General features: G+C 49.7%; 1 protein-coding gene across 6 annotated transcripts in view; it reads left to right on the plus strand.

Annotated features, from left to right (window-relative positions):
- The window catches only part of ATP6V0A4 (ATPase H+ transporting V0 subunit a4), a 66,837-nt gene that overhangs the window by 11,015 nt on the left and 30,675 nt on the right, over positions 1 to 25,147 (plus strand). For 2 of the 6 annotated variants that reach the window (XM_045855696.1, XM_045855699.1), the window contains exons 2-9: positions 9,304 to 9,437; positions 10,481 to 10,559; positions 10,842 to 10,936; positions 18,086 to 18,211; positions 18,684 to 18,778; positions 19,998 to 20,124; positions 22,794 to 22,876; positions 23,692 to 23,785. In XM_045855696.1, coding sequence (XP_045711652.1) covers positions 9,321 to 9,437; positions 10,481 to 10,559; positions 10,842 to 10,936; positions 18,086 to 18,211; positions 18,684 to 18,778; positions 19,998 to 20,124; positions 22,794 to 22,876; positions 23,692 to 23,785 — 816 coding nt within the window. In that variant the 5' untranslated portion in view covers positions 9,304 to 9,320. Of the gene's footprint in view, positions 1 to 5,336; positions 5,540 to 7,046; positions 7,098 to 7,501; positions 7,790 to 9,303; positions 9,438 to 10,480; positions 10,560 to 10,841; positions 10,937 to 18,085; positions 18,212 to 18,683; positions 18,779 to 19,997; positions 20,125 to 22,793; positions 22,877 to 23,691; positions 23,786 to 25,147 lie in introns of those variants that run through there. The other 4 variants (XM_045855695.1, XM_045855697.1, XM_045855698.1 and 1 more) reach the window with 4 other exon arrangements.

The following is a 25,147-nucleotide window of genomic DNA, read 5'->3' on the forward strand; positions in this document are numbered from 1 at the left end:
CGGGACAAAGTTTGAGGCCTCTTCCCGAGGACGCTGTATTTTCCTCGGGCTCCCTCCCAGTCAGCCCGTGACTTGGCCAGTGACGGAAAGGGCACGGAGATGTCGGTAGCTCTGCTCTGGGGAGAAGAGAAACAGAGACAGGACCAGGCCCCGTGGCGGAGGAGAAGAAGGGAGCAGCGGGGCTCCGTGTGGAGGGTCGTCCCCTACGGACCGAGGGGGCCACGTGCTGCGGGGGAGACAGTGGGACGAGGTGGGGACTGGAGGGGGATGTGGCCATCGTCAATGGAGCCACGGGGAGGCTCCGTCTCTCGGCATGTGATCTAGAGGGCAGGAGACCACAGAGCGACAGTGCGTGCCAAAGGGGTGTCGGACGGCACCCGTGTGCACGGAGTGTCCTCACTGGAGAAGGTCAGTGGCCGGAGGGAGGGGGCATGGCAGGGGGTGATGCTGGTTCCAGCAGGGTGTCACGGACTTCAGGGTGCTGGTAACGTGAGCTCTTGGATGTCACTGTTGACGAATTGCACCTAATTCTGTGTGTGTGAAGTCGAATATACAATTCCCTCTCTTTTGTAGCAACCTCAAGCCATTTTCTTTTGGCCCCCAGCACTTTATTAGTTGGGAAGGCGTGTGGGTGGGGGCATCGGTGCCTGGCCAGTGGTGGTGGGCTGCTAGGTAAGTGGATGATAAAATCAATTATTTGAATGAAGGTGATTCGGCCAGAATTCAGTTCAGAAAAACCAGACGCTTTTATCGGGTTGTTACTTTTGCGGTTAGATTATTATTTGTGGATTAAATCCCTTGCAGGCATTTTGGCTTTCTCTCCACTTATCCTTTCACTCTTTTAATCATGCTGATCGCTTGTAAACTGATCTTGTACAGCCGGACATTGTTGTGCGCGGTGTCGTCCTCACCCCAGGTTCGGGGCTCTGAGGACAGAGGAGGCCCTTTGTTTAAAGGAATGTCCTGTTGGGAGGTGGCGAGGGCAGTGCGGGCCTCTTCGATCCACGAGAGCCACGGCACGGAAAGTCCTCGGGGCTCGGCAGCGCCTCCTGGAGGTGCGCATGGTCCGTGTGGGGGCTGCCGCCGGCATTGTGCCCAGACTCGTCTGCGGCGTGGGGACCGTGGTGGTACACCCTCAGTGTCCAAAACAGCTGCCTTTTGGACAGTTAGGGACTGATTCCGCTCTGTGCAGGTTGTTTCTCTCAAGCCCAAATGCCAAAGCTAAGTGCCATTTCCTTCAACGTGCTGAGTTGTGGATTTGGATTTTGAGAGTATACACAGACACACACACACGTGTATACATATATATGTATATAAATATAATGATGACTAGGAGAATTTCTTGCTTGAAAGAAAGTCAGTGGCACAAACAATTAAGGAAATGTGAGTGTACTCTCTGGCTTTGAGTAAGTTGACACTGTAAGATGTTGCATATAAATATGGAGCTCTGTCAGGAAACTTCCAGAAGAAGGGAGAAGATACCTTTATGTGGTTCGAAGTGACTGACTCAAATGCACGTTGAGGGAAGGAACAGCGGAAGTTGCCGTCTTGTGATGCGCTCTGCAGCCGTCTCTTCCTTGAGAAAACCCATGAAACCCACCCGAGACGTCTCATTTTCTCATCGGTGGCTGCCCTGCTCCCTCCTTCCCCGTCTCTTGACTTCCCAGTTCCGGGATTTACTTTGGATTCTGCCCTTTCATTCCTCTGAAGTGGACCTTTTGGAGTCACCAGTAACCTCCAGATGCTTCTAGGGCTTACTCTTTTTGAGAGGGGAAGGGAGGGAAAAGGAGAGGGAGAAAAACATGGATGTGAGAGAGAAACACCGATTGGTTGCTTTCCACACACACCCGGACGGGAGACCAAACCCACATCCCAGGCATGTGCCCTGACTGGGAATTGATCTGGTGACCTATTGGCTTAGAAATGATGCCCAACCAACCCAGCCACAGCGGCCAGGCCTAGGGCCTCTTCCTGTGGGACCACTCCACCATTCCCGAGGGACACTTCCTTCTCTTGATTTCTCACTCTTCAGACGATCCTCCCCCTCCCTGTTTTTGGTTCACCGCCTCTCACCTCTGAGCTCTCCCATGCTTGGGCCTGACTTCATTGCTTCCCCTCGTTATGGGCTGACCTGTGTCTCTCCCCCCAGTCCCCCAACTCACATGCTGAAGTCCTAACCCCAGGACCTCAGAAAAGGAAACTGTGTTTGGAACTAGGGCTTTTGCAGAGGGGATGAGTTAAGATGCGCTCACACTCGTGCTGAAGTAGGCTGCATCCCTAAGCCAGTAGGGGTGGTGTCCTTATAGAACAGGGAGATTTGGACACAGACACACACATGAAAACATGATACTTCTGTAAGCCAAGGCACCCCCAAGACGTCCAGCACACCACCAGAAGCTCAGGGAGAGGCGTGGGACGGATTCTCTCTCCCGGCCCTTGGAAGGAGCCAACTCTCCTGATACCTTAATCTTAGACTCAGCCTCCAGAATTGGTAGACGGTGCATTCTGCTGCCTACACTGCCCACTTTGTGGTGCTTTGTTAAGGCAGCCCCAGCAAGGGGTTTTGCTGAAGCCCTGTTTCTCGGGGTTCTGTCGAGGTTAGCCCACAGTAAGCATCATCTGTGACTTAGCCGTCGCTGTTAGCATTAGCGTAGCCGACTCCCCTGCCAGGCTCGCTCTATGGAACAGGACCGTTCGCTCGAGCTGTACCCTGAGCACCTGACACCTTGCCTGGCACCTCGCAGTGGCTGAACAAATACTTTTGAGGTTATTTTCTTTCATTGCCACTGAAAATTTGTTTTCAATTAAATGTTTAATTTCCTCAGATTAATAAATGGACACAAATTTTAAAAATCGAGTAGTATGAAGGGCATTTCCCTGACGGTTAGTGGTGTTGAACTTCTTTTCATGGGCGAGTTTGCCATCTGTGACTCCTGTTCAGTGAAACGGCTCTTTGTGTCTTCGGTGCATTTTCTCTGATTGATTATTTTATTATTATTATTATTATTATTATTATTATTATTATTATTATTATTATTATTATTATTTTTGCTGTTGAAGCTTGAGAATTCTGTAAATTGTGGCATCAGTTCCTTACCAGCAGCAGGCTCTTGGATATCTTCTTCCAGCCTTCAACTCGTCGTTGCATTCTTATTACAGGGTCTTTTTGCCTAGCAGTTTTAAAAATCAGTTTTATTTTCCTGTGGACTTGAGTGTCCTGTCTAAGAACTCCTCACCACACCCTTGACTCTCCTTGAAAACGTTCTCCTGTGTTTCTTCTACAAGATGTATAGTTTACACTTTCCATGTGTCTCTGACCCATTCTGAGTTCATTTTTGTGTAAGGTGTGAGGCGTGAGGTTCAGAGGGAGGTTTCAGTTCAGTTTCTGGCCTGTGGAGGTCCGGTGACCTCAGCACCATTTGTTGAAAAGACGATTGTTTCTCCCATGAATTGCTTACTCGCCTTCACTAAAAATCACTTGACAAGACTTGTGTGGGGCTATTTCTGGCTTCTCTGTTTTCTTACATCACGGGGCATGTCTATCCTTCCCCCAGTGCCCCGTCTTGGTGACCGTCCATCGTCTTGAAATCCGGCAGGGTAATTTCTCCCACTTTGTCCTTCTCTTCACTAGACCTCCGTTGACTCCTCACAGACCTGGCTGGGAGAGGCAGGGGGCCTGGTTACTGCTCCCCATAAGACCTCTGCACCCCGATGCGGGGGCAGCCTCCTTGCCAATGGGCCATCGTGAAAGTTCTGATTTGGTCTCTCCTGACACCAGCCCAGCACAGGTTACTGCGGGCTGCCCAGGTACCACAGGGCGGGGCTGGGAGTTCAGGGTCTGCACTTGGCCTTCTGACCCCACACTGGTGGGGGTGTCACTCTGGAGCAGGTGGGCGAGGGTAGAAGCCTAGGCTCTGTGCTCGGGCTGTGCTGGCATCGGTGGTGTGGGCCCATGGATTTCTCTGTGATGTTTGGCTGTGCAAGAGTGCTCACTATCTGGAAGTCATCGTTTTTGCTAGGCTGCCCTTCCCTCATCCTTTGGCTGGAGAGAAGGCAGGCTTTGGAACATTTCTTATCTGGAGATCTTGTAGCTTCTGTAGCACCAAGTTGAGAATATATGGGGCAACAACAAAAACAACAACAAAAACAAAAAAAACCCAGAGAACACATCTCTGTGACATTTCTCCACCCTGAGGTCCTTAGAAATTGTCTTCTCTCCTCCTTTCAGACTCTTCTAATAACTGTTGTATATACCTGGCCGGGTAGCTCAGTTGGTTAGAGCATCATCCCGATATGGCAAGGTTGTGGGTTTGATCCCCGGCCAGGACACATACAAGAACAATCAACGAATACATAAATAAGCAGAAAAACAAATTGACGTTTCTCCCACTTTCTCCCCGCCCTTCCTCTCTCCCTCTAAAATCAATAAATTAAAAATTATTGTATCTAGAATCTTCATTACTTCTACTCCTTCTTATGCCAAGTCCTTAAATGCAATCTGACGCCACAAGGACAACGCCCTGCACAGGAAACACTCAGGGGATGACATGAGCCAGAGCAAGGGTGTCCCTCCTGGGCTTTTGCTTCACCGTTCCCGCAGCTTCTTGTTGGCGAGACTGGCCCATTTGAACCCTCGAGCCTCAGTTCAAACGCTACCTCTGAGCCGGGCCTTCCCCGCCCCCTTCCCTAAAGTAGCTTCCATAGCTCTAAAGCCAATCTTTCTGCAACCGCGCTCATCAATCCTGCAGAATCTGGCTGACCGATTCCCTGTTTTCCGTTGTCTCCCGCCCTGTGGACAAAAGCTTCATGCTGTATGTGGCCCTGTCCCCGGGGCCCAGTGGCACATGGACTCTCAGTAAATGTCAAACAGATGAAAGACTTCAGGTCGTTGGCAATTACACCCTTACTGCAAACCGTGCGGCCACAGACGGCATTGGAGTTAAATTTGGTTTACATTCTTAACACTCTTTCTTTAGGATGAACCTCCTCAAGTGGGATGACCGGGTCAAAGGACATGCAAATTGCCCTTCAGAGAGATTGTGCTCATTCACAGTCCTGCCGGGACCAGGGAGTGTGCTGGCCTTTTGCACCTTTGTCTTGGGGCTTCAGGACAGGAAAAAGCAAACTTTAAAATAACCTCTACCTTGTGCTTCCACATTCTAAACGAGTATCTAAGATCCCATCATATTTTGCAGTTAAGGACACCCCCCCTCCCCCAGGTTACGCCGCTTCCCCAAGGTCACACGTGGTAAACAGCAGAGCTGGGATCCTGACTCAGGCAGTTCTGCTCTGGACTCTGCTCTGGACCGTCAAGATGTACTTTTTTCTCTGTATGTTCCTCAGTGATTCCCGGGCACCGGGCACCGGGACGCTGAGAACTCCGGCTCCACAGCTGAGGGCGGACACAGCACACCCAGCTGGGGTGCAGAGGTGCAGGGCCCTGGGCAGGGGGAGGGGCAGGGGTGCCCCTGCCTCCCGAGGAGTTCATCTGACACTGCACTCTGCGAATCCCGAGTTCAGCCTTTGGAACTTTGCACGTGTGAGTCTGAACTTTCGTGTGGATCTGCCCTGAGGGGATGGGTGGGTGCAGGCGAGCTCGGTGTCTTAAGAAACCCAAGCAGCGCCTTTCCTGTGGTGCCTGGTTACAGGCCACCTGCACCCTCAGAGGCCCAGGCTCCGCTGTCCCAGGTTCCAAACCCTGCGACTTAGGAGCTGATGGGTCCCAAATTCTTGCATCAGGCTCTTCCCTGCTGCCTCCAGGCTCAAGTTCAAGTTTTTACCCTGTTTTCTCCAAGAGGTGCTTCTAGTTTGATTGCATGAAAGGATCACCTCAGGGGCTTATTGAAAAGGCAGATCTCAGACAAGCTGGGAAATCCAAACACTCTGAAGGGGTATTTGATGTTAAGGATTTATTGCTGTATTTTAGACATGACCGTGGTATTGGATATAGAGTTGACCCTTGAACAATATGGGTCTGAATTATGTGGATCCATTTATATGCAGTTTTTTTAAAGTAAACACATAGTACTGTAAATGTATTTTCTTCATGATTTCCTTAATAGCATTTTTTCATTTAGTCAAAAGTGCATTTATTTTCTTTTCGCATTCATTATTACTTTGCATTAGTTTCAGGTGTACAGCATAGTGGTTAGACAAAACATTTTCTTTAGCTTATTTTATTGTAAGAATATAGTGTATGCTACATATAACATATAAAACATGTGTTAATCAACTGTTTATGTTATTGATAAGGCTTCATTTTAACAGCAGGCTGTTAGCAGTAACTTTCTGGGAGAGTTGAAAGTTATATGCAACCCTGGCCGGGTAGCTCAGCTGGTCAGAGTGTTGTATCAATGCGTCAAGGTTTGGGGTTCGATCCCCAGTCAGGGCACGTACAAGAATCAACAACTGAATGCATAAATAAATGGAACAACAAATCGATGTTTCTCTCTCTCTAGCTGATTAATTAATGAATTTTTAAAAGTTACATGCGGATCGTCAGCTGCAGAGCGGGTGGCTGAAAAGGGAAGCAGACTGGGAGAGGGGTCATTGCGGGTGGTTTAATAGCCAACTGTGTGTGTGGGGGTGTGTACACATACATATGAGAAATAATCCTTGCCTTTTAGAGATATGTACTGAAATATTTTGAAAGCAATAATATGATGTAAGGCATTCGCTTCAGAATACCCTGGGGCAGCTAGAAGCAGATAGATGATATAAAATTGAGTAATTGTTGATGCTAAGTGGTCTGTACATCTTTATACTGTTCCCTGTCCTTTTGCAGCTACTTCAATTTTTCCATAATAAAGTAAAAACAAAACAAAACAAAACAAACAAACCCAGAAAGCACCCCTCAGTCTGGGGTACGTTTTACAGGTACCCCAAGGTGTACCCGTCCGTCCCACCTGGGGAAGCGGCTCTGCGAAGCCGGTTCGGGTCCGTGTGCACGCAGAGCCCTGCAGAGCGCAGCACGGGCCCAGGGAAACGCCCCTGATTGGCCCAGGGAAACGCCCCTGGAAACTCCCCTGCTCTTTACTCCTCCTCCAAATAGCTGGGGAAGACACTGTCTTCCGTAAGATAAGAATTTTTGCCATCAGGTATTTATAAAGTTTTATCTGTCTATTCTCCTTTCAGAGTAAAGTGTTTTTGAACATAATTGTTGATGGGGCGGTGAGTGTGATTTTTTTCTTTTCCAAAACTACTTTTTAATGTGATTTCATCGTTAGCATGGGAAGGAGTGCTTTGCTGTGCTTAGTAGGTACATTGGCAGGCTGTCTCTGGGCCCTTCTGAGGCCTGAGAAACCTCTTCCCTGTCTCTGAACTCCAGGTTGGGGCGGGGGTGGGGGTGGGGGGGTAAGTCACTTTCCTTAGAAAGACCATCAGTGCTTCCTTATCACCAGAGGGCACAGGTGGGGACGGGGCGGGAGGGGGGGGTGTGGTTTGAGCAGATGACAGCAGGTTTATCCTCACTCAGACCTGTGTTGATACAACACGAGCGGCCTCCCGGCTCTCTGGGCTCTGAGCGAGCCTGGGTAGGAGAAGCACCAGGAGTGGCTGCCTCACTGTCACCCCAGGGAGGCCACCCGTGGAATCCCCAGCCAGCCTGGCCCCACCCGGCCTGGCCCCGGCGAGCAAAGGCTCCTCCCTCAGGGGTCGGTGGAAGGAAGTCCCTGGAGAGCTGCAGCCCCCTGCCCCTGCTGGCTCCAGCCTCCAGTCCAGGACCTGCTCCAGCCCCCAGTCCAGGACCTGCTCCAGCCCCCAGTCCAGGACCTGCTCGGAAGAAGCTGGGGTAGGAGGCGGTGCTTTGGGGTCTGCATGAAGCAATGTCTTCTGTCTCTTTCTGTGAAAACATTGCTTCATTCATCAGAGAGGGCAATATGAAACCTGATTTATTTTGTTGTCAAAAGGCAAAAATAGGGACCAGACTATATATTCTGGAGGGAGAGGAGGCATTTAGGTTCCAGTGGATAAATTGGGAAACATTTTTGGAGCACAAGCTTTATGGTAGAGCTAGGCTGGCGATGGAGTGGAAAACATACAAATCTCTAACCTCACGGATTTTGCTGGCTAGTGGGCAATACGAACAGTAAACAAGTAGCTGCAGACGACTGATATTCTGAGGCACTAGAGGAGGGCTTAGTTCACTGGGGCTGTTGGGGGGGGCGGTCAGGAAAGGCTGATGGAAGAAGAGATTCCCAGGGAAAGACAGGATTGCCTGGGAGGCAGGGGCCAGGGGCCGGGGAGGAAGGGGTTGAGGTTCTAAATCTAGGGAGGAAGCATGGACAAAGGTCCTGAGGCAGGAGGGGCTGGGGTGGGGGGCGAAGTCCATGTGTCTGCAGAGCAGCGTGGGGAGCGCTGAAGCCAGAGGGGGAGCAGAGGCCAGATGATGCTGCGCTCTGTGGGCCGGGTTAAGGGATTTACTCTCTTTCCTGTGGGAAAATGGAACAATGGAAGGATTAGTACAGGAGGGGAAAAGCCAGTGTCTGGCAAATAGTCGATATTCTGTATGTTATAAAATGACCTGAGGAGAAAGGGCCCGCTCTCGAAGTGAGCCAGTTCTTCCAGAAGGTTGGGCTTTGGGGAAAACAATTTGGTTGGCAGCAGTGGTGCTCTCTTGTGGGTCTTTTTTTTTTAACATGAGTACTCTTTTTTTTTTAAGATTTTATTTATCTATTTTTAGAGAGGGAAGGGAGGGAGAGAGAGAGAGAGAGAGAAACATCAATGTGCGGTTGCTGGGGGCCATGGCCTACAACCCAGGCATGTACCCTGGCTGGGAATCGAACCTGCGACACTTTGGTTCACAGCCCTCGCTCAATCCTGAGCTGTGCCAGCCAGGGCTTCTTGTGGGTCTTTGGTGGAAATGGATTCCAGATAAATATCCTCGTTTCCTATAGAGGATGTGCAGATCTGTTTCTTTTTACCGACTGCGCAGGGTCGTGCTGTATCAGTTTAACCGTTCCCCTACTGAGGGACATCTAGGTTAGAGCCCCGTGTTCTGTACAATGTTACGGACACTTTCTTGTGGAGATACTGGGTCATGAATGTAATATAAACTTTTTTGTTGAATTTATTGGGGCGACATTGGTTAATAAAATTATAAAGGTGTCAGGCGTACACTTCTATGATGCATCATCTGTATATTGTATTGTGTGTTCACCACCCGAGTTCTGTTTTTTTTTAAATCGGGAGTGGTTTCTGCTGGACTCTTTTTTTCCCCTGTCTGATTTAATTCAGCTCAACAACAGTGTTCCCACCCTGAGGTTTTCTCACGCTGGCTGCCTCTGGCGTCCTTGTCTCCTGCAGCCTGTGGCCAGGGCGAGATGGCGTCCATCTTCCGCAGTGAGGAGATGTGCTTGTCGCAGCTGTTCCTCCAGGTGGAGGCTGCCTACTGCTGCGTCGCTGAGCTGGGCGAGCTGGGGCTGGTTCAGTTCAAAGATGTAAGTGCTGCCTTCTTAAGGGGCCAGAGGAGGGCGGAGTGGGTGTGGATGTCCCCTTCAGGTCCCTTCTCGGGAGCGAAGAGGTGGCAGGGAGAAGAGCCGGACCTGGAATGGGGGGCAGTGTCATGGCTCCAGGCCTCCCACCAGGGTTCGAGGCCTCATTGGGCGGGTGCCTTGCAAGCATGTCCTCCCTCCTTCTACGTTTCGCCTGTGGGGATGTTTGGAGGCTCCACTGTGATCACCACCTGTTAGATGCATCGTATTCTCCTTCCTGTCTCGCAACCTCAGAGCATTGGATGGATCCACTCGCATGTGGGTCACCACACCTCGTTCCGAGGAGAATGCCTCCTGACTTGTCTGCCCGAGGACGGAGTATCCCGGAGTCACAGTCTGTAGCGTGACGTCCCGGGGCTACTGCCCTGAGTGGGATGTCGGGGCATTATTTCCCGGGGGCACCCTAGATCCTCGTCAAGCTGTTTTGAATCCAGTTGGGAACACTGGTCTCTACTCTGTACTTCCTCACCAAGGTCAAGGTCCAAACTAAGCTCCTGCCTGGAAGGATCATGTCTTATTCTTTGTGTCCCTAGTTCCTAGCTCAGGACCTGACACGAGGCACTTCCGCAGTCTCATTCACTGGGCGGAGCTGAGGGGTCACCAGCCCAAGGACGCCAGATTTTTGTGAATGACCATGATACATTGCATGGAGCTGTGCAGTTTCCAAGGTCCCATTATATCCGTGATTCCATTGAGGTTTTTAAGGCTCATGTGCACAATGCATGCAGCTGAAGTGAGGGAACCTTAACTGTGGGAGGGCTCTGTTTCTCTTAGAAGGCTAGCTAGGAAGGCCAGAGCGCAGGCATTTGGGGGGTCGAGTATAAGAACATTGAGGTGTGTTTTCCCGTGATACCTGTCTCTGTACGGAAACAGCAGTCTCGAAGACGATTTCAGTGACATTCTCCAGCGCTAAAAACTATAATAAAACAACCAGTATGATGGCATCTGCTGCCACTAATGTGTGCTGTGTGCCGTTTTCCCACCTCCAGTTAAATGTGAACGTGAACAGCTTCCAAAGGAAATTCGTGAATGAAGTCAGGAGGTGTGAGTCCATGGAGAGGATCCTCCGTAAGCCACACCCACGGCCTCCCGGGGAACTGGCGGGGAGGGAGCTGGCCTGTAGGTCCTGATTGACAAGCATGTCCCTCGGGTGACACTTTCCAAGAGATCCTGGAGGCACGGTGGGGGAGGCTAGAGATTGGATCTGGGAGCTGCCGGGGGCAGGGGGCGCAGGTCCCCGGGGCAATTCAGCAAGCTGAGGCAGCCAAAGCCACTGTCCTGCCTGACCCCCTTTCTTAGATGTGAGGATATATAATCACCTCGGGCTCTCTGGTGGTGTTTCTCACTCAGGCTTTCTGGAAGATGAGATAAAAAACGAGGTTGAGGTTCAGTTGCTGGAGAAGTACCCACCGACGCCCCTCCCACGGGAAATGATTACCCTGGAGGTAGGTTCTTCCCCAGGAGGGAGCTCTTTTCTTCTCTCAGGATGCATCCCCAGGGAAGCTCACCCTGCTTTGGAGAATGGACTCCTTTGTGGGCATAAGATTCTTTCTTTTTAAAAAGATTTTATTTGTTTATTTTCAGAGAGAGTGGAGGGAGAGAGAAAGAAAGGGAGAGAAACATCTATTGGTTGCCTCTTGCACATGCCTCACTGGGGACCTGGTCTGCAACTCAGGCATGTGCCCTGACTGGGAATCGAACCAGTGACCTTTTAGTTCGCAGGCCAGCACTCAATGCACTGAGCCACACCAGGGTGATAAGATTCTTATAGGCAGCGAAGTCTTATCTATATGGTGCCAGTGAACAGGCCTCGTGCTGGCACAATGGGTCCTGCTGTCGTCCCTCTGGGCCTCCCATCACCATGCGGCATGTGACGCCCCCAGGATTTCATCATCTTGTAACTGGAAGTTTGTACCCCTTGACTACCTCCACCCATGCTGCCCTCCCTCCTCATCTTCAGCCTCTGACAATTACCAGTCTGTTCTCTGTTCGGTTTCCTTATTTCAGAGTCCACAGCTAAGTGAGATCACAGAGGACCTGCCTTTCTCTGCCCGACACATCTCTCTCAGTGTGAGGCCCTCTTGGTCCATCTGTGTTGTCGCAGATAGCAGGGCCTCCTTCTTTCTCGTGGCTGACTAATACTCCTTCGTGTCCAGACACGGCGCCCTTTCTTTCTCCACTCATCTGTTGTTCCCACGTCTTGGCCACTGTAAATACTTCCACAGTGACCAAGGGGACACAGACATTCTTTTATTTGAGATAGTGATTTCATTTCCTTTAGATAGATGCCTGGAAGTAGGATTCCTGGATCCCGTGGGATGTTTCCTAGTTGTCTGGTGGCAAACAGCTGGTGAGCTCAGTCAAGGCCGAGGTCTCAGACTGGCTTCTGAGATCAAGTGTGAGAAGCTGGCAGTCTTCTTGAGCCAAGGACGGGATTGATGGTTGGTGGGGCCCTCCCTCTTCTTTCCCCTCTCTATCCACTTTCCTTTATAAAGCACTGAGTTCCCTCCCACCCTGCCCAAGGCACCTTAGAAACGAGACTTGGCATGTCCTTTAGCAACTTCTGGTGCAGATGGTGAAGTGAGGGGGCGGGGGGAGGTGGTGGGAGAAGATGTCAAAAAAAGATGGCACGGCCAGATTGTGGAAGGCCCTGTTGATCCTCTCTTGATGGTTTCTTTTTTTAAGGGAGAGTTTTTAATTTTTTTAACCCTCACCCAAGGACATTTTTTCATTGCCTGTTTTTAGAAAGAGAGAAAGGGAGAGACAGAAACATCGATGGGAGAAAGAAACATGGATTAGTTGCCTCCCATACATGCCTCGACTGGGATCAAACCCGTAACCTGGGTGCTGTGACCCGGAATGGAACCCACGACCTTCCGCTGTATGGAACAATGCTCCAACCAACTGAGCCACCCGGCCAGGGCAAAACTGGAGTTTTTAACCCTCAGAGGAGGAAGGACTCCCTAAGGGAGGCTGGCAGGTAGAGGGAAGCCTCACTCAGCCTTGCCTTTTCTCTGGCTCAGTTTACCTTTCTTTTCTTTTAAGGTAACTTGAAAGTCTTAGGATGTTTGTAATCACCAGTAGTCCACACCTAGGTACTCTAACAGAGATATGAGACTGGCCACTCCTAGAGAAAACATCTTGGATCTCTCTTGTCATATTAAAATCTGGATATGTTGGGAGAAAGCTTTGAACCAAAAAGCAGTGACTAGAATCTCCATACAATCATCTCCAATGCCAGTGTTATCACTGGTCTCCTAACGCCAGCCCTGCTGATTGACAGCTCGCCTGCCGCCCTCATCTCCTTCACCCCCTGTCCCACCCAGACCTGCGCTGGGAACTGGGAGACGTCACTCTGGCTGGCGCTTTCACCCTCATCTTATGCCTGAGTCTGGGCATAAGTTTGCTAGGTTTCCCAGCTTTCTTCTCACTGTCCCTGTCTCACCTGCCTCCTGCCACCGGCCACATGTCCGTCACGGGATTGCCACTGCCTCGCTCGAGAGTGTAGGACGGTTCCCTCCTCTCCCCTGTCAGGTCCCACTCAGAGCCTGCTCTCCTGGCTCTGTTCTGCCGCTGAAATCCTGCGCTCGGCTCGGGCTGGTTTTTCTTGATTCATTTCTCAGCTCCAAGCTGGTGTTCATGCTGGACTCATGCCCTGAGGCTAGGGAGCCCCTCAAATCTGACCACCCTCCAGACTCAGTTTAGCTCCCACCTGCTCTACGAAGCCTTCTCCAGCTGCACCAAGGCACGTGAATTCCAACTTTCTCGGAGATCCTGGGTTCCTGGTCAGTATTACATGTTCGTGATTTATCATCTGCTTTAGTGGTTCTCAAGCTTCCTGATCTCAGGTGCCTCTAGACTCTTGACCATTATTGAGGATCCCAAAAGGCTTTATTTATGGGGGTTATATTTATCAATATTGACTGCATTAACAACTAAAACTGAAAAAAAAGCAAAGTATTTATTTTTATTTTTTTAAAGATTTTAATTATTTATTTTTAGAGAGGGAAGGGAGGGAGAAAGAGAGAGAGAAACATCAATGTGCAGTTGCTGGGGGTCATGGCCTGCAACCCAGGCATGTACCCTGGCTGGGAATCGAACCTGCGACACTTTGGTTCGAAGCCCGTGCTCAATCCACTGAGCTATGCCAGCCAGGGGCAAAGTATTTATTAGTTCATTGAAAAATATCATCTCGTTACATGTTAACATTTTAAACATGAAAAATAATTATTTCCCAGACAAAAACTTCAGTGAGAAGCACCAAGCACATGACCGGATGGAACCCTGGCCTCTCTCATCTACTCTGTGTTGAATCTCTTGCGATGTGTTGTTCTTGCTGATGTGTATGAAGGTAACTCAGCCTTACACAGATGCGCAGTTAAGAAAGGGAGGAGCATTGAATAGCCTTTCCAGATAACTGTGGACGGTCTTCTTTGATATTACACTGAAACCTGACAAGCATGGAGACTTTCTTGCTTTTGGCAACCAGGGAACACACATGTTTGTTTCCAAGTGGAGTTTCAGGTAGTTCCGTAAAAAGTCAGTTCATCCGAGTGAGTTTGGGGTTGGCTGCCTGACAGGTTTCGGAGTGCCGCTCTCACACACATTTGTAGGGGTGCCCAGTGAGGCCAGGGGGTGTCGGGGTGGGGTGCCAGCCCTCTGTCCTCAGTATTTTCCTGCTGCACATTGTCTGTTGTAAAGCTGAAACTAAAACAACGTGAGCTGATGAGAGTGTGGATTGATTGATTGATGGATTGATTGATTCGACTGATCTGACCATTCCTTCCTCCAACACCCTTGGAAAGGAGAAAGCCGGCAAGATTGCACAGAGGCTTTCGGCCCCTGTCTTGTAGAATCTCTGAAGAGGCTTCTTCCTGGCAGTCCCAGAGGAAGTATTCATTCAGAAAACATCTGTCCACAAATCCATCATCTCAGCACAAACCGCTCTACCTGTTCTCTGTGCAGGCTTTGTTCTCATCAGCTACGTTTTCATGTCACTACGTATCCATCATATACCTCATCGTTTTCTACTTTTTGCATTTGCTATCCTATTGCATACCACTTCTTAGTGCAGAGTTCTGCAGAATATTCTGAAGGGCAGCATTGTTTTTAACGGGATCATTGAGTGGGCAGAGCAAAAACGCTGAGAAGTGAGAACCTGGTGTTTCCCCCACATCGTGCCACTGTGGTCAGCACTCAGAACTCAGGGAAGGGCCAATCTGTGAGCGGGAGGGAGCGGCGGGTGCAGCCGAGGCCGCCTGACCAGTGTGCGAGTTCCTTATGCAGTTCTCTGCACTTGTGTTCGAGATTTTGCAAAATATTCGTTAAGTATTCAGATTTGTCTGATATTAACATGCTTTTGGGGGAAGTGTACTAACATTGCATGGATATATTTTATTGTTTATTTTTTTAAAAATCTATTTGGTAGCCCTGGCTGGCGTAGCTCAGTGGATTGAGCGCAGGCTGTGAACCAAAGCATCGCAGGTTCGATTCCCAGTCAGGGTACATGCCTGGGTTGCAGGCCACAGCCCCGCACATTGATGTTTCTCTCTCCTCTATCTCCCTCCCTTCCCTCTCTAAAAATAAATAAATAAAATATTTTTAAAAATCTATTTGGTAACATTGTCTTTTAGATAGATTAAAGAAAGTCTAGCATGATAATCTCTGTCTTTGACCTCCATCCATTTTCATTTATTGGGATCGCTGATTTGCTGGCTTTCTGATAAACCATTTCTTTTGTTTTACTTTTTTCTCTCTCCTCTTCTGCCTTTCTGTAATACCTTTCAACACTCCCCCCTCCCCTTGCTTTAAAAGCTATAGATCGCCCTGGCTGTTGTAGCTCAGTGGATTAAGGGCCAGCCTGTGAACTTAAAGGTCACCGGTTAGATTCCCGGTCAGGGCACATGCCTGGGTTGTGGGCTGGGTCCCCAGTTGGGGGTGTGCGAGAGGCAACCGACCGATGTGTCTCTTGTACACTTGTGTTTCTCTCCCTCTTTCCCCTCTTTCTGAAAGTAAATAAATAAAATATTAAAAAAAGAAAAAAGTGAAAAACACTACAGATCAGAGTTACGTTTAACTTCTCAAGATACATTCTGAATAAGTTTTTCCTGTAAAGTCTGCTGCTGGTTCAATGACCATTCCTTTGTGGGTAGCTTGTAAGGTTTGTCTTTGTTCTGTAGTTTCACCATAAAGTGTTTAAGTATGGATTTATTCATAGTTGTCATCATTAAATATTGCACTGATAAAGTAGACTTTTTAGAAAAAAGTGTATACGGGGTAGGAAGGCCATCCAGCAAACTCCACCTGTGTAAGAGGAAGATGAACACAGTGGTGCTCTGAATGCCCTATGTGTGCCCCACCTCACCCCTCCCCTCCCCTCCCCCCTCCCCTCTCCTCCCCTCCCCTCCCCCCTTGCAGATCATCACTGCCCTGAATCTATTTAGTCTTCTAAATAGCTTATGGGTTAGCTTTGCACCTTTTTAAATGTTACAATAATGGAGCCCTACGGTTAGTGCAACTTGCTGTTTTCTTTCATCATTTTACTTTTTAAGACATCATGTGGCTTCATGTTTCTGAAATTAGTCCGTTTCCACTGCTGGGTAGTGTTCCTTCTGTTGACTGTACCACACTTCACTCATTCTGTTGTCGCTGGACATTTGGATCAATGAGAGAGGAGCTTTCATATTTTAAAGTTATTTACTGTATGTCAGTATTGCATTCACCAATCTCATCTGCAGAATTTTGAATTTCGATAGCTAATTTCATATTGCCAAGATTTCTAAGTAATTCTTTTTTTAATCTACCTATTCTTGTATTTTAGAACATATTCATTAATGATTTCTTATTTTTCCTTTTAATGTGGAAATAATACCTTCATTTATCTCCTTCCACATTTCCTAAAAACTTTAAACTCTTGCAAACTAGTCTATAAAAATCATTCCATCCCATGTGATTTTGTGTTCTGATTGTTGATTTTGTTGGTAATTTTTCTTACCATTACATTTTTTTCACTTTCTCCGTTTGTATTAATCAAATGACACAGAACAACTGTCATTCCTTAAACACCCCAGCACGCAGCTGGCCCTTTCACTTCTGAAGTCCCACCCTCACCCCGTTTTCCCACTTCCCCTGCCCTCGTCCAGGGCACCGTCCCGGGAGGAGGCTGGGGCCGACCTGGAGTCCGTGGGAGAGCACTGGACAGCCAGCTAGTTGGGCTGCACTAGGGATTGGGAGGGGGAGGTTCTGAGAGACCTTGTTGAACACTGAATACCCAGCCCTGTTCCCAGCCACTTTCACGTGATTCCCCGTAGCCCAGCTCCTCTCTGCCTGCACCCACTGCCAGATTGCGTGGCCCTTACACCTCCACACCCCCCTGTGGCTCCAGCCTGCCCTCTGGGCCTCCCTCCGTGGGGATTCCGGGACCCATGAGCTCATCTCCCAGGGACGAAGTGCAGAGGCCCTGGCCAGGGCTGTCAGGAACCTGGACCTCACAGAGGTGACACAGATGCAGGCTGGGGCACGGTGTGGGGATGGTGAAGAGAGGAGTCTCATTTCCAGGCCCACAGTCTCTGAGGTCCCCTTTCCCCAGCATCCCCCCTGGAATCCTGGGGGAAGGTTCTCAGCTCTCCAGACGGGGCTCCCCTGCTTGACGCCCTTGGCTGCTTCTCCAGGCAGCTCCCAGAAACCCCCAAACTCTAGTTCAGGGCCGTTGCAGCTGCCTGGGCTGGCGATTCCCTCTTCCAGCCCACAGTTGATCGGCCTGGGGGGCGCAGCTGCTGGGTCACTAGGTCCCACAGCTCGGAGTGGGCCGGTGTCACCTTCCAGCCCTCCACCGGGTACTGGTGGAGGCTCTTGATGAGGTCTTGGTGGGCCTGTCCACGTCACTGATTCCTGGGCATCCCCGGCCCTGGCTGACCGGCACTGTGCCACAGTGCCTGGTGTGTGCGTGGTCCTTTGGCGAGAGTTTGGGCAGAGCTGTGTCGTTCCGTAACCTGCCCTGGAGGAGCTGATGGTGTGTGGTCTGCCCGCCCGCTGACAGCCGCTGAGATAAGCCAGGCCCTGGGTTTCTCCATGAGCCTCCTTCTCTGTGTGTGCCCATCTTGGAAGGGAGATTGTGCTCTTCTTTGTTCTCGTCGTCTTGCCTCCTGGGCCTGCCTGCCCTTCTCCGTCTGCCTTTTTCACTCACTTGTACCTGGCTCTCCAGACCCCAGCCCATAACAGGTGGGTGGTTGTGGAGGGAGGGTGGGGGTGACACTTTGAATGTCTCTGTTTATATTTTATTCGTCCTTACAATGTATTTGTGCAGAAGGGATCCTCAGCATAGAAATTCACTTCAGCTTCCTTTTTTAGCTGCCTGTCCCGTTCCCCCAGGGTGTTTTCTCACCCTCCCCACGGTGACGGACTCGAGAGTGTCCCTGGCGCTGGCCAGTAGCTGCGCAATCACACCAAGCTGATGACTGAACAGGCCGCTCAGCGTCAGGCTATGTTCCCACACACCGAGTGTCTCTTTGCTGTTTCCTTCTCTGCTGTGGTTGACATACAGTACACGTCACAGTGCTTTCTGCTGCATTAACTTTTTTTCTCTCACCTTACAGAATGTTCTAGAAAAACTGGAAGGAGAGTTACGGGAAGCCAACCAGAACCACCAGGCGCTGAAGAAAAGCTTCCTAGAACTCACTGAACTCAAATATCTCCTGAAGAAAACCCAGGACTTCTTCGAGGTCGTTATGTGGGTCGTTGAGGTCGTTTAGAAAAGGGCCCTTTTCCCCCACACCCAAAGCGCCAGATTTCTGTTTTGAAAACTGGCTGGTTTGGAATGTGAACAGATCGCTGTGTGGGCCCAGGGCCAGGCCACGGGTGAGCAAGAGGGTGTTCTGGGCGCATGGACTGTGGTGCTGCTGAGTTAAGTGCAGACATAATGCCGTGATGTAATGGCCTGGACAGAAGTGGAAATCAGAACAAAAGCAGAACCGTTCGTGTGAGCCGATTGGGGATTTTGGAAGGAAGAGATCAGGGAAGCTTTTTGATCTGGCAAGGAGCACTCTGCTTTCTGAATTCTATTTATTATTTGTGGAAAATTAAAGCTTCCTTAAAACCAGAAAAATAACCCTCCAAAACCTTGAGGTGTTGGGGTGCTTTGAAGGTAGTTCAAATACATTTACTAAATGCAAATGTTGGTTGTTTGACTTTCAGACGGAGACCAACTTGCCGGATGACTTCTTTACCGAGGACACCTCCGGCCTCCTGGAGTTGAGAGCGATGCCCGCGTACATGAGCGGGAAGCTGGGGTAGGGGCTCTGCTCTGGAGGTGGGGCGGGGGTGGGTCCTCGGTCGGGAGTTCCGTGCCCGGCGTGTTGGTCGATTTCCCGGAGAGTTTCAGTGAATGAGTGAATGAATGAATGAATGAATGAACTGACAGCCACCGGAATGAGAACAATTTCACGTGAATTACTCCACACAGTAGTAAACCCTAGTGTAACCTTATTAGGTTGTTGGGGTCACAGGTCCTGTTACCTGGTTCATGGTGACACGAACATCCTTGAGCCAGGAGAGTGCAGTGCTTGTATTGTCCCCACGTGGGAAGGATGCGGGGCTAATCATTTTGATGGATTTTTTTTTTTAAACTGTTCTCTGGCTTTGGAACAAGGCCTCTGGGCCGGGGAAACATGGATTTGATAATAAAACAGATTTTGACCCTGAAGTTGAAGTGCAGTGAGAAATGGGATAGTTACACCATCGATTCGTTCACAAGTGGCGGTGATACAATGTGACTATGCTGTCGAAATGTGTGGTGATTCAGAACGGTGGGATTTCACACGGTGTACGAGGAAAACCGGTGAAGTGCTCAGAGTGCTGAGTGTCGCGATTCTAGGGTTTTATTCGGTGGTTGCTGGATGGCCTGCTATCTGAGCTCCTAGGCATTGAATTCGAAATAGAAAGAAAAAATATTTACTGAAGATATTTGACTGCAAAGTAATAATATAGGATCAACATACATTTAAAATAATAGACCAGTGAAAGCTACCATCTTGAAGGTTCAGGTGTCGGGTTTGGGTCAGAAATTATCTAGATACCTGAGTGATGGCAAAGGAAAGATGTATACAAATCCATGGGTGTGTTTCACTCTTAGTATGTTATTTGTAAAAATACCCAGAGGCCAACGTGCTGAGCACTTTGAATATCTGTTTCCTTTCACTACAAAGCCGTCATGAAAAGTCCATCACATTTGTAGTTGCAAACAATTGAATAATAGTATCGGGGCGGTTAAGGAAACCTCACCACGACAGAGAACACAGGAGGAGGTCACAAGGGACTTGGGACACATTAGGGCTGGGAGGCAGAGTGGCATTGTGACCCCTGCCAGGCAGGCCTGTCTCAGCATCTCCTGCTCAGAAGGAAGTGGTCCTTCGATGGCTTCACCTCTTTTCGGGTCTCTCCCAGAGCCTTCTCCCTGCACCCCACTGCCTGTGTCTCTGTAATGTCCCCTCTTCTGCCCGCTGACCCCAGGTTCACGGCTGGCGTGATCAACAGGGAGAGGATGGCTTCCTTTGAGAGGCTGCTGTGGCGCATTTGCCGGGGAAACGTCTACCTGAAGTTCAGCGAGATGGACGTGGCTCTGGAGGACCCTGTCACGGTGGGTGTCTCCGGCTGCGGCCGACTTGCCCCTCACCTTCCCGGGGCCCTCCCCCAAGGGGCCTCGTTCCTGCAGATGGCGAGTCTTCAGTTCCGTGAAATCAGTGTCTGTCTCCTTCCTTCCCCCCACTTTTTTTTTCATCCCTTTCAAAGGGATTGTTATTAATACCTCATTCCTTCAGGAAACTTAGCTATACTCCTTCCATGCTAGGCAGTGGCTGTGTCTTTATCACAAGGAACTTAACTACGTAGGCCAGTGTGCCTCAACCTTCAGCATGCACATGAGTGTGAGAATGACCTGAGGGCCCTGGCTGGGGTGGCTCAGTGGGTTGGCCATCTTCCCATAAAGCTAAAGGTCACCGGTTCAATTCCCGGTCAGGGCACATGCCTGGGCTGTGGGCCAGGTCCCTGGTTGGACAACCAATTGATGTTTCTCTCTCTTTCTTCCTCCCTTACCCTTGCTCTAAAAATAAATAAAATCTTAAAGAAAAACAAAAAAGAATGACCTGGGGATCTAGTTAAAATGCAAATTCTGCTTCAGTGGGTATGTGGTGGGGCTCGAGAGACCCCCCACGCTTTACTTAACACGCTTACTGCTGGTGGTGGTCGGCAAACCACACACTTCCCATGGGGATGCCGAGGGTGGGCTTCCCTGAGTGACACACACTCATTGCGATTCCTTGCGGCGCGGGGCCGCTAGCCGTCCGGTTGGTATTTAAATCCACTTATACTTTGGTTCCGAGAAGCCAAGCTTATTTCTAAAAGTCATCATCTTTTCCAGAGCAGTGGCTTTTAAGTTTTATTTTATAGAAAACACTTTCATAGTTGAAATAAATACAATTTAAAATAAGATGAAAACTTATTAGAAAAAACCCACAAACCCTCACTACTTTATTTTATTTGAGAGAGAGAGAGAGAGAGAGACAGAGAGAGAGAGAGAGAGAGAGAGAGAGAGAGAGGGAGAGAGAGAGAAACATCAATGTGCAGTTGCTGGGGGTCATGCCCTACAACCCAGGCATGTGCCCTGACTGGGAATCGAACCTGTGATGCTTTGGTTCTCAGCCCGCACCCAATCCACTGAGCTACGCCAGCCAGGGCTATTTTTATTTTTACTTTAATTTTATTTTTATTGTCCTCTTGTGCTGTCTTGCTTTCGTCCATAGCCATAGATAGGCAGGCATAATTTAATGTGGCTGCAGCAGTAACGTGGAATCATTTCCCACCTTCCCTTCACTGCAGGCAGTGCATGTTTCCCTCTGTGTGACTACTGTTCTTTACACGTATTAGAATTTGGCATGGAGCCACCTCTGTCCATCATCCAGTTGTGACAGGTCGTGGTCATGGTCGCAGTGGCTGGGAGGGTATTTCTAAACTGTGCATCCGGAATCAGATGGCTTTAGCCTGCTGCCGTTGAAGGCCCACCGGGCAGATCAGAACAGATCCCCCTCGCTGGTGGATCCAGGAGCCAAAGAACCTCAGAGATTCAGGAAGGCCCAGGGGTGGACCTCGTGGGTGAGGGAGCAGTGGGAAATGGTGTCAAGCAGGCAGCTCCCCAATTCCTAAAACACCCCTTCCCCTGCTCCAGTGAGCAGCTGCCAGGGAGATGACTGAGTTTGATACCATTTCCAACTGATGCTTAAAATTTCCATTGAGTTGACGTGACCCGAGCTGTCTATTTTTGGACAGTTTGTTTCCAGCTTTTCTCCAGAATATAGCCACGAGTGTGCAGATTTTTATTTCGTTTTGAGTTACCTCCATGATAGGAATTCTAGGAAGTAGGATTGCCGGCCTCCAAGGGGTGGGCATCTTCGTGGCACTCGCTGGGTCCTGGCAAGTGGCTGCTTCTCGGGGTTCGCACCTGTCGCAGGGCCCGGCTGGAACGTGATGAGCTCATTGGGTCTGTCGTAATATTTTCCCTTCCTCGTGAATTGCCAAGCTTGAACTTTAAAGTTGCAACTTCATCAGTGCTCAGATGGATGTGAGTAGCTATGTGAGTCAAACATTAGACACGGCTTTTACCTTTTGTTAAACATCAAACACCTGCTCACCCCTGAAATGTCTGTGTGTGTGAGTTAGCCCCAGGGAGCTGGGTCAGCTGTTTCCACTGTAAGACGTGCAGGATCCTGGTGACCCTCTTCTGGACGTCTGCTTGTTTGTTCATGCATCTCTGACTACAAGCCCCGCTGGGATCCGACTTGTGAAACTGACAGTGGAGTTTCCCCTTTAGGGCTGCGCTGGCCCTGCTGCTGGCCCTATACAGCCTGCCTCTGCAGCCTTGACCTCAGCCACCGTGAATTATGACCTCAGCCACCAGAATTGTGGGAGAAACTGAAGTTTTCCAGTTTTAAATTTATATGTATTTTAAAACTAGCCCTGGCTGGTGTGGCTCAGTGGATTGAGTGTTGGACTGTGAACCAAAGGGTCGCCAGTTCAATTCCCTGTCAGGGCACATGCCTGGGTTGCAGGCCAAGTCCCCAATTAGGGGCATGTGGGAAGCAACCACCTACTGATGTTACTCTACTTGTCTTCCTCCCTCCCTTTCCCACTCTCTAAAAAAATTAATAAATAAAATCTTAAAAAAAAATAAAACCTAAAAACAGAATTTCACATTTTGGTTGTAGTCTAAGTAGAAAGAAAAATTGATTTTTTTTACTTGTTCTGATTTTCCAGAAAGAAGAAATTAAGAAGAACATGTTCATCATATTTTATCAAGGAGAGCAGCTCAGACAGAAGATCAAGAAGATCTGTGAGGGGTAAGCGAGCCTCAGGGCTCTTCCGGCAGGGACGGGGCGGGGGTGGGGGCAGGGGGGGGCCGACAGATGCGCAGTGGTTGGGGTTGCTCCCAGGTCTGTGTTGGGATTTAGAATAACTTTCCCACATGTGGCAAGAGAGTGCAAAACACGCCACTGACTTTTTAAAATTTATCTTTTATCGTATTTTTCCCCATTGCCCTTCATCCCCCTTATACCCTCTCCCACCCCCACCCACCTCCTCCCCCCTGAGATCACCACCCTGTTGTCCGGTCCATGAGTCCTTTTTCCTTTTTGCAACCAACTTTTAGTAGCCGTAGGCGTAGGAACAAGAAGGACCTAAATAGGCAACACTTGAAGGTAACTAAAAACGGACATTTTAACCATTTCGGTTCGTCTCTGCTCACAGGCAAACCGCATGCTGGGCAGGCTGCTTCTAATGTTAACAGAGCCATCCTGTAGCCAGCCCCTCGAGGCAGAAATTACTCCGTAAAGAAGGGCATTAGTGCATGAATGAATTCGGGGTGGGGGAGGGACAAGTTAAGCTTGCGTGTGGACTTATTTACACACAGCTCATAGCCTTGACTGTTTGCATGAAGCTTTCCTATAACAGCCCCCGGCTTTAATTCAGATTGTGCGAGCTCCGTGGTGGCGACCCTTTAATGGGCTCATTTATTGTCAGCCACACAGAGAGAGAGGGCTTTGCAGGAACAGGTGGCCACCTCACCAGAGCCAGCAGATAGTGATCCAGCCGAAGAGGACATGCAGAGTGCTTCTGAGCGATAACCACATGCCCCTCTGCACTGCATCAAATGCAGGTTTCGAGCCACCATATACCCCTGCCCAGAGCCTGCGGCGGAGCGCAGGGAGATGCTGGCGGGTGTCAACGCGAGGCTGGAAGATTTAGTCACGGTGAGTGTGGGGTCTGGGTGCAGGATCGGGGAGGCACTGCCGCGGGGGCTACCTCTGCCCTGCCCCATTGATAAGTCCCGTCCTCTGGGGCGCTTGCTGGAACCCAGCTGGGATGCTAGCTCGGCCCTTGCAGCTCGAGGTGCAGAAGATTCCATAATTCAGAAACCGTCCCAGAGGCTGGAGGCGATGACTCTTCACATCAGTGATGCTTTGTCTGGGGTTAGAACGGACCACAGCCCGAGGCCACTGTGGTCTGGGGACAGGAGTCCTTCATTGCCAGCCTGGCCTCCTCTGTGGTACAACGAAGTAGCCAATTAAGTGCAACAACTGGTCTGACTGATTCTTTTTCCGCTGAATTGCCCAGTTGCTTGAATCGACCGATTAATTCTGTAAGAACGGTCGTCTGGTTTTGCCGTGTGCACACGCCCCAGAGTCAGAGCTTCTCGTCAGTCCGTCGTCCCGCAGGGCGGCGCTCTCACTTGCACGACGAGAGCACTCTCTGTGATGAGCTTTGGGCGGAATCTCGAAGAGTGGCCAGCCCCTCTCGTATTGCGAATCCCACCTCGGGACCACCGTGCAGAACGCTCTGTGGCGGTGGGAATGCCGTGTAGGCTGCGTGTCTGAGGCGACACCCGTGTGCCACATGTGACCTTGGAGCATGGCTTGTGCAACCGAGAAACCAAACGTTAATTTTCATTTAATTGTTTTAAATCCTCACCTGAGAATATGTTTATTGATTCTAGAGAGAAGAAGGGAGGGAGAGAGTGAGCAAAACATTGATTTGTTGCCTCCAGAACCCACCCCGACTAGGGATCAAACCCACAACCTAGGTGTGTGCCCTGACCGGGAATCGAACCCCAAACCTTGTGGTGTATGAGATGATGCTCCAACCGACTGAGCCACCTGGCCAGGGCTATTTTTGTTTCATTTTAATTAAATTAAAATTCTAACATCTCCACGTGGCTGGTGATCGATCGGCACAGTCGAGATCCTCAATGACCGCCTTTCGGAGTTATGTGTGTGTTTCAGAACTCTCAGGCTAACGGACATCCCCAGAAAAATCTGTGTTTGATTTCTTTAATCCTCTTTATTCCCCCTCGGTCCCTTGTCAGGGAGACTGTGTTTCCCTGAAGCTGTTTCCCGAGTGGCCCTTTCCCCCAAATGCCTCCTGCGGGGAGTGGAACAGAAGCTACTCTGAACTCAGGCTATGTTTAGTGAGGCTCCTGCAGCCACGTGTAAAGGTTACCTTTTATCTCACTGGGACAGAAACTAACTCCATTAAATAAATTCTCTGTGGGCCATTCATCGCTTCATTCGTTAATTCATTGCCACTTATTGGGGAGATTATGTATGTAAAGCATT

Source organism: Phyllostomus hastatus, unplaced genomic scaffold, assembly GCF_019186645.2.
Source record: "Phyllostomus hastatus isolate PE091 unplaced genomic scaffold, TTU_PhHast_1.1 phas_scaffold_114, whole genome shotgun sequence".
Classification (NCBI taxonomy): domain Eukaryota; kingdom Metazoa; phylum Chordata; class Mammalia; order Chiroptera; family Phyllostomidae; genus Phyllostomus; species Phyllostomus hastatus.